The sequence below is a fragment of the Chiloscyllium plagiosum genome, chromosome 4 (assembly GCF_004010195.1).
Source record: "Chiloscyllium plagiosum isolate BGI_BamShark_2017 chromosome 4, ASM401019v2, whole genome shotgun sequence".
Classification (NCBI taxonomy): Eukaryota; Metazoa; Chordata; class Chondrichthyes; order Orectolobiformes; family Hemiscylliidae; genus Chiloscyllium; species Chiloscyllium plagiosum.
The window spans coordinates 7,757,768-7,767,325 of record NC_057713.1 but is presented as its reverse complement, the minus strand read 5'-3'; the positions used below and the strand labels follow the sequence as shown (position 1 = coordinate 7,767,325).

Sequence of the window (9,558 nt, the reverse complement as noted above, 5' to 3'; positions counted from 1 at the left end):
GACTGGGACAACATTACTATTATAGGACAAGCCAAACAGAGAACAGCCAGGGAATTCCTAGAGGCATGGCACTCATCCACAGATTCAATCAATAAGCACATCGACCTGGACCCAATATACCGACCACAGCAACGGACAGCTGGAAACTGACAACCGGAAGCGGCAGATTCAAACCACTATAAATGCCAGAGGAAACATCACAGAAGCGCTTCACAGGAGGCTCCCAAGCACTGAGAATGTCACCTAGACAGGGGACGAAATGTCTGCAACACAAATTCCCAGCTCGGCGAACAGAACCACAACAACGAGCACCCGAGCTACAAATCTTCTCACAAACTTTAAGGTGCTTGTCCACATGTCCCTGAAAGTGGCGGGCAGGTTAATTGAGTAGTTAAGAAGGCAAATTAGACACCTGCCTTTGTCTCTCATAACCAAGATTATCAAAGCAGGGAGTTTATGTTAGAGTTGGACAAGACTTTGGTAACGCCCTGGCTGGAGTACTGTATGAATTTCTGGTCACTGCACCAGGAAGGATCTCATTGCACTAGAGGGTGTGGAGAGGAGATTCATCAGTATGCTGCTTGAGATGGAGCATTTTAGCTACAAAGGGAGGTTTTATAAGTTCAGGTTGTTTTCTTTTCTAACCTAATAATCTAATAAAAGGTGTTTGGATGAGCATGGCTATGGGCCAAGTATTGGAAAGTGGGACAAGTGTAGATTTAGAGTAGTTTGACGGCGCAGACTTGATCTTCTGAAGGGCTTTTTCAATACTGTATGATGGTATAATTAACTACTTCAGAATTATGTTTGAAGTCTTGTAAATGAAGAATACATTCTTTAGCTTACTGTTTCATGGGACTTTTAAAATAAAATACCTGTGTTGTTCTCCTGTGTTTAATTTTTGGGGAGAACACATAATTTGCCATCATGCTATCATCAGTTTCACCTTCAACCAGCTTTTCTGAGCTGGTGGTAATGCCCAGAGAATTATTCCAGATTTCTTTTAAATGTTTCCCTGTTTCCAATCTTTGCCTCTGCTTGGAACTTCTTGAGTTGATTAACTTCTGGTCACAACCAAGTTTGAAATCCTATTGTTTTGGACAGTGATGTTCATGTGTCATTCACACTATTTTTTTAGATTCCTTGTATGGAAATATGAAAAAAAAACTAAGATACCGGGGATAGAAATTAGCAATGTGTGTCTCACTAAAATATAAGTAACTAGAAGAGAATGCTTTGGGGGATTTTATCAATTACAGTTTATATTTTAACATGTTAAAATATCATTGCATGTTATTACTGTAAACTAGCATTTAATATGTGCTATGTTCTGATTACAGCTAACAGAAGATGAAATAGCAACAATTCTTAAATCCACTTTGAAAGGGCTGGAATACCTACACTTCATGAGAAAAATCCATCGAGACATAAAAGCTGGAAATATCCTACTGAACACGGAAGGTCATGCAAAGCTTGCAGACTTTGGTGTTGCAGGCCAGTTGACAGTAAGTAGTCAGAAAGATTAAGTTATAATATTTGATGTCATTCAGGTAAAGTATGACTTCATGCAGGATAAAAATACTTTTACGCTGTGTTTACAATGAGATTTAATTCCAGTTTCGAGGCAATCTCTTACTTGTCCACTGCAACATTGCCAATGACCTTTCTCAGCAAATTGTACTCAATCAAATGAAACAGCAATACATTAATTGGCCCTTCATGTTAGCAGATTTAAAGGACTACTCACCTTTAAGCTGCGTCTTTCTATATTTTCTCATATCCTAAAAACTATTCAAAATGGCGCCGGATTGTGGCGACAATCAAAAATCTTTTCATTGTATTTTACCATTTTTCTCACTGTAACATACATATGACAGTAAAATCATTCATTTATTCATTCACTCATAGAATCTTAAAAGAAGTTTCTCCAGCAATTTCTGTTTTTGTTTCAGATCTCCAACACCCTTAGTTCATTGTAGGAGCAAATTATTGCAGATGCTGGAATATGTACTGAAAACAAAAAAGTACAGGAAATCACAGCGGGTCAGGCAGCATCCATGGAGTGAGCAAGCTAACGTTTCAAGTCCAAATGACTCTTCTTCAGAGTATCAACTGGTATGTTGGCCTTCAGTGCAAGAAAGTTTGAGTATAGGAGTAAGGAGATCTTCATGAAACTTTACAGGGCCTGGAGTATTGTATGCAATTATGGTCACATAGAAACATAGCATGTAGGAGCAGAAATAGGCCATTCAGCCCTTTCAGCCTGCTTTGCCTCTCAATATCATTGATCATCCAACTCAGTACCTTGTTTCCGCTTTCTCTCCAGATACTTTTTGGTCCCTTTTGCCGTAAGAACTTTGTTTATCTCCATCTTGAAAACATGAAATGTTTTGCCCTCAACCACTTTTTGTAGAAGAGAATTCCACAGGCTCACCACTCTTTATATTAAAATATAATCCTGATCGATCCAGTCTCTCCCTGTGTGTCAGGTCTCGCCATCCCAGGAATTAGTCTGGTAAACCTTCGTTTCACTCCCTTGACAGAATATCCTTCCTTAGATAAGGAGACCAGAACTGTACACAATACTCCAGATGTGGTTTTAATCAATGCCCTGTACAGTTGTAGGAAGAAATCTCTGCTCCTGTACTCAAATTCTCTCGCTATGTCTTCTTCACTGATTGCTGCACTTGCATGCTGACTTTCAGCAGCTGCTTAACAAGACACTTGCCCCATTCCCAACCTATCATCATTCATTTAATAATCTTCCTTCCAGGATTTTGCTTCCAAAGTATACCAACTCACATTTATCCACATTATACTTACGTGTCTACCATATATTTGCTCACTTACTGAACTTGATAAAATCACGCTGAAGTGTCCTTACCTAAAAGATATACTTGCCGACAAGGGAATGCACATAATTTCACCATGCTGATTCCTGGGATGGCAGGTTTGTCATGAAAGGAGTGATTGAATTGTCTGGACCTGTACTCACTGAAGCTGAGAAGATTGAAAGCGTATCTCAATGAAGTTAAAAATCACACAACACCAGATTATAGTCCAGCAGGTTTATTTGGAAGCACTAGCTTTCGGAGTGCTGCTCCTTCATCAGGTGGTTGTGGAGTATAAGATCGTAAGACACAAAATTTATACCAAAAGTTTACAGTGTGATGCAACTGAAATTATATATTGAAAAAGACATGTATTGTTTGTTACGTCTCTCATCTTTTAGAATGACCATGTTGGTTTCAGTTCTTTCATATGTAAATCGCAGAACCTTTTTTAAAGTTATATTCTCAAGTGAACTGTAACAATAGGTGTCATGTAACCATAAGAACTATATTTATTCAGCTGACAAGTTAGGAACAGGCTCGAGCAACATTGAGAAGGGCTGCAAGGGGAAAGATACGCTGCAAGGAGAAAGAACCAGTTTCCTTCAGATGAAAACGTTTGCACCATAGGAGGTTTCTCCTATTCGTGCAGTTGGTCTTGGACTTGCTTTGGTGCATGGTGACTGGGTGCCTCATGGCTACAGTCAACAGGATGTTCATATTGTGGACGAAACAGAAGTGGATTGTGGATGATCTGTTCATAATCACTTGCTCCTTCACTGACATGCAGTGGCAGGAGTCTGTGCCAGCTATAATAAATAATGCAGCAACTCACCAATTCCTTCAAGATGACTTATAAAACTGTAGACGTTGCCACATAGACGACAAGAGCAACACACACTTGGGAGCACCATCACCTGTCCAATGAGATTCCCCATGAAGCCATACACCATCCTGACTTGGATCTATATTGCTGTTCCGCTCAGTGGCAAAATAGGTGTACCTACAGAAGATGGACTACAATGATTAAGAAGTGAAGCATTCTCAAAGGGCAGATTGGTGTACTGCTAAATCCTATGCACCAAAGGCAGCTCACTGTCACTTTCTTGAGCGCTGTCTGAGTTGAGCAACAGATGCTGGCCTTGCCAGCAATGGTTGCTGGATAAAATTATAAAAGGATAAAAATAGCACAAAGTTTACAGTGCGTAATCTTTAAAGCACAAGTTAAAATCCTAGAACAACACTTAATGTAAACAACTTATTCAGTCACTGTTAATCAGCAGCCAAGATAATCTCTTACATTTAAGACATCATTATAGTTGTGAAATGGTCAAAGTGAATAAAATGCTGTGGGGTTCTGAATTATAGGTGGCCTTTCTAAAAAAAAAGAAATTACTTTCTTTTTCTGCACTAAGCAAGTCCTTTCTATTATTGGTTCAATGACTTATCTAGTGAAGAAACAAATGGGGCTGTAATTCGAGCTATCTCCACCCCATCACTACAGCAGAACTTTGGTAACCGTGGAATATATTGATTAAAATTTCTTGCCAGAGATCCTGATATCATCCTACAAGAGTTGCACCATTCTTGTGGAATTCCATCCATGGATTAAATGATTTGATATTTTGTTTCATGAAACAACATAAATTAAGATTGTTCTACATTTAAAAGTGGACATCACACTTCATATTCTGTGATCTCTATAGCGCAGTTGTTTAATCTTTAATTGCTTTCATTTTGAGAAAATGTTTAAAATTACAATAGTTACAACAATTACAATTTTCAGTATTTTTGATTATGATTAATTAATGAAGCTGCAAATGTGATGTGACTTGCAGGACACAATGGCAAAACGCAACACTGTAATAGGAACACCTTTTTGGATGGCTCCAGAAGTGATCCAAGAAATTGGCTATAATTGTGTTGCAGACATTTGGTCATTGGGAATCACCGCAATTGAAATGGCAGAAGGCAAACCTCCCTATGCAGATATTCATCCAATGAGGGTAGGTAACAGCTTAATAATAATCTTATTGGCATTATAAATATAATTAGGTACAATATTGATTTTGTAACATATATTTGAAATAGTGCTTTCAATAATTGAACATGATAATGCACACAGGTTGAATTGAGGCTGTGTCTATTGTCAATGTCACGTGATGAAGCCCTGTGTTCACACGCACATATTTGGGATATTGCAGCGCTTTCTCACTGCCAAGCAGCAGGATAGGCAGTTGCTGGTGATAAGGATATAGACTCATAGAGTCGTACAGCATAGATATAAGCCCTTTATTCCACCATGTTAATCAAAAACCAAATTATACTAATCCCATTTACCTGCACTTGGTTCATAGCCTATTATGCTCTGGCATTTTAAGTACTCAATCAGCTACTTCTTTCAAATTGCGTGAGTACTCATATGTTCATGTGGTGGAAATTTCTGAATACTCCCTGCATCCCTCTTCCAAACTCCAGCAGGCATGACACAGTAACGGTGTGGTTTAGCGACAGTCTTGCATTGAGGCTAAGGCACTGAGGGGGGTCTCAGGCGGAGATGAATCCAGTTAGGACAGAGGGACCCACCCCAACTTGTCACTGGGTGAACCTGTGATATAGAATTGTAGAGTCATGTAGCTTGGAAGAGGCCCTTCAGCCAATTGAATCTGTACCAAGCAATTGACACTAATTCATCTTTTCATCATTTGGCCTGTAGCATTGAATATGCTAACTTTTCATATGCTCATCCACATACTTTTTAAAGACTGTGAGGATTCTTACCTCCACTGCCTGCTCAGGTAGTGCATTCCAGATTCTCACCAACCCTTTGGATGAAACAAATTTTCTTAAATCCGCTATAAACCTCCTGCTCTTGATCTTAAAGTTATGCCCCTTATTATTGACCCTTCAACAAAGGGGAAGAGCTGTTTTGGATCCACCTTTTTAATGCCCCTCATAATCTTATATATATTAATCAAGTTCCATTCTCCGCAGCTTTCTCTGCTTTGAACAAAATAATCTAAGCTTGTCTAGTCTCTCTTCAAAGCTAAAATCCTCGGTAACATCCTGAATTTTCTCTGCATCCCTCTAGTACAACGATTTCCTTCCTAATGTGGTGCTACCAGAACTGCACACAGTGCTCCATTCGTGGCCTAATCAAAGTTTTGTACAGCTCTGACATAATCTCCCTGCTTTTATAATCTATGCTACTAAAAGTGGTAGGAATCAAAAATACTCTCAAGGAAGCTACCTTTCTTACTTTGGAACTGAACAGAGACTTGATATTCTGGAATGTGACAGGCTCAGAGTTAAGGCAGTCCTTATGATTGAATCTTGTATTCAGCAAGGTGGATAATGGGATCCAATGGATGGGATGCAGAAGGCATTTCACAAGGTGCCACATAAAGGGCTGATCCAGAATGTTAGATCTTGGGGGTTAAGGGTTGAGTATTGGCTTGGTTTGAGAATTGGTTGACTGATAGACAGCAGATGGTAGGGATAAATGGGTCCTTCTCTGAATGGCATTTTTTAACTAGTCAGGTGCTGTAGGGTTCAGTTCCTGGACTCAACTATTTACAATCTGTATAAATGATGTGCAAGCCGAGACAGAAGGTAATATAGCAATATTTGTGGATGATACTAAAATAAGTGGGAAAGTAGGCTGTGATGAGGAAATAAAACATTTACAAATGGATATTGATAGGCTTGCAGAATAGGCCAGAATCTGGCAGATGGAGTTTAATGTAAAAAATTATGAGGTTATCCATTTTGGTTGGGAAATAAAAGGACAAATTATTTACTAGGGAAGCAGGTTCATTGTGCGTCAGTGCAGAGGAATATGGGCATCCTTGTGCATGAATCATAGAACTGGATATGCAATTGCAGCATATAATAAGAAAGGCAAATGGAATTCTGCAAAAGGACTAGATTATAAAAGTAGAGAATTGTTGTTACAGTTATATAAGGCATTGGTGAAACCACATCTGGAATATTGTGTCCAGCTGTGGACTTCTTACATGAGGAAGGATGTGGAGCTATTGGAGGCAGTTCAGTGGGTGTTCACCAGGTTGGTTCTAGGGATGAAAGGGCTGTCGTATGGGGAGCACTTGAGTAGCTTGGGCCTGTACTTGCTGGAGTTCAGAAGAATGAGGAGGGATCAGATTGAGGTATATAAAATGCTAAAGGAGATTGGTGAGAGGTCATTGAACAGATGTTCCCTTTGTGGGACAGTCTGCAATAAGAGGTCATAGATATGGAATGAGAGGAGGTAGATTCAAAACAGAGATGAAGAGAAACTAGAGGGTTGAGAATGAATACATGACTGAAGAACTAGTGCAGAGGGCAGGGATTCAGATTTTTGAATCAGTGGAATCTTTTCTGGGGCAGAAATGACCTATACAAGAGGGCTGTGTTGCACCTGAACTGGAGGAGGACCAGTATCCTGGTGGGGAGATTTGATAGAGCTACTTGAGAATGTTTAATTTTGTCAATTATGAAGGAAATATGTAAGATAGAAGTAGAGAGGATGTTTCCACTGGCAGGTGAAACTAGGACAAGAGGGCATAGCCTCAAGATTAGAGAGAGCAGATTTTGGACTGAATTGTGAAAGAACTTCTTCACCCAGAGGATTGTAAATCTATAGAATTCCTTGCCCAGTGAAGTAGTTGATGCTACTTCAGTAAATGTTTTTAGAGCTAAGATAGATTTTTTTTTTGAACAATTAAGGGATATGAGAGCGCGGGTAAGTGGATCTGAGTCCACGAAAAGATCTGCCATGATCATATTGAATGGCGGAGCAGGCTCGAAGAGCCAGATGGCCTACTCCTGCTCCTGGTTCTTATATTCTTATACTCTCTCTCTCTCTTTCTATCTCATGCACGCACACACACATATAAGTCTATGGGGTGAAGTTGCATTTGCAAACATGTTATATTTTGCTCAAAAAGCACACAATTTGCAGGCAGTCAATCCATGTAATATTTTATAAATTCCTACTTTGGAAATAGAACCAGTCTGACTCAAGATTAGGATACAGAAAGACTCTAACCTCACACCTTTAATGCATTGTCTCAGCTGAGATGTCACCTTTTTAAAAATAAAACCCTTAGTTATCTCAAGAATGTGTTTTAAAAGAAGTTCTGGGATTTATATATTAATGTACCAAAACCTACAACCCATTCGAAAAGATAAAATACCTAACAGCAATCTAGGTTTGTTCAATACCTCGTTTTGGTTGCATGACACTGTAGTCTTTTGCTATAAATTCTGTGTCTTATGATCCTGCTCCACAGCTACCTGATGAAAGAGCAGTGCTCTGAAAGCTAGTGCTTCCAAATGAACTTGTTGGACGGTAACCTGATGTTGTGTAATTTTTAACTTTGTCCACACCAATCCAACAATGACACCTCCACATCTTATTTAAGAAAGGCTGCAAGGAAAAACCCAAGAACTACAGACGGGTGACCCTGATGTAACTGTTGAGTAAGTTGTTGGAGGGGTTCTGCGAAACAGCATCTGCATGCATTTGGACAGGCAAGGACTGATAGGGATAGTTAGCATGGCTTTGTGCATTGGAAACCGTGTCCCACAAACCTTTCACAGCAGAGAGCGGCGCGAGCTGGGCGGAAGTGAAGTTGGAGTGCAGAGCTGGTCGGGAAGGTAAGTGATTGATATTTGAGTGGGTGTGTTCTAGACCCCAGGCCCTACAAAGTAGGGCCTCCCTCCCATCCTCCTCCTCTAACCTAACTTTAAAGTCCACAGGTAAGCTACTCAGTGTTCTTGTTTTGGAGACTAAGTGTAGAGTAATGGCAGCGCAGGCAGTGGAATGTTCCTCCTGCAGGATGTTTGAGGTAAGGGTGACCACCGATGCTCCTGCCGACTTCATTTGCAGGAAATGCAGTCAGGTTCTGCTCCTCACAGAACGCGTTAGGGAACTGGAGCTGGAGTTGGATGAACTGAGGATTATTCGAGAGGCTGAGAAGGTGATAGATAGAAGCTACAGGGACATAGTTACGCCAGAGAACAGAGGTAGCTGGGTAACAGTTAGAGGTGGGAAGGGGAGGAAGCAGACAGTGCAGGGATCCCCTGTGGTCGTTCCCCTCAACAATAAGTATACCGCTTTGGATACTGTTGGGGGGGTGGGGGGAAGGCCTAGCAGGGGTAAGCTGCAGTGACCGGGTCTCTGGCACGAGGTCCGGCTCTGAGGCTCAGAAGGGAAAGGGGGAGAGGAGGAGAGCGCTAGTTATAGGAGACTCTATAGTTAGAGGGAGTGACAAGCGGTTCTGTGGACATGGGTGAGACTCTCGGATGGTTTGTTGCTTCCCGGGTGCCAGGGTCCAAGACATCTCGGACCGTGTCTTCAGAATCCTTAAGGGGGAGGGTGTGCAGCCAGAAGTCGTGGTGCAAGTTGGCACCAACGACATAGGTAGGAAGAGGGGTGGGGAGGTCATTCAGGAGCTCAGGGAGTTAGGCTGGAAGCTAAAAGCTAGACGGACAGAGTCGTCATCTCTGGGTTGTTGCCGGTGCCATGTGACAGTGAGGCGAGGAATAGGGAGAGAGTGCAGTTGAACACGTGGCTGCAAGGATGGTGTAGGAGGGAGGGCTTCAGGTATTTGGACAATTGGACTGCATTCTGGGGAAGGTGGGACCTGTACAAACAGGACGGGTTGCACCTGAACCAGAAGGGCACCAATATCCTGGGAGGTAGGTTTGCTAGCACTCTTCGGGG

The 9,558-nt window shown here is 41.2% G+C and overlaps 1 protein-coding gene across 5 annotated transcripts in view; it reads left to right on the top strand.

Annotated features, from left to right (window-relative positions):
• The window catches only part of stk3 (serine/threonine kinase 3 (STE20 homolog, yeast)), a 457,998-nt gene that overhangs the window by 153,402 nt on the left and 295,038 nt on the right, over positions 1-9,558 (top strand). For 4 of the 5 annotated variants that reach the window (XR_006311343.1, XR_006311344.1, XM_043687660.1 and 1 more), the window contains exons 5-6: positions 1,341-1,505; positions 4,670-4,837. Coding sequence is in view for 3 of the 5 variants with exons in the window: in XM_043687660.1 (XP_043543595.1) it covers positions 1,341-1,505; positions 4,670-4,837 (333 nt within the window). In the remaining 2 variants the exon portion in view is untranslated. The remainder of the gene's footprint in view (positions 1-1,340; positions 1,506-4,669; positions 4,838-9,558) is intronic. The other variant, XM_043687663.1, reaches the window with a different exon arrangement.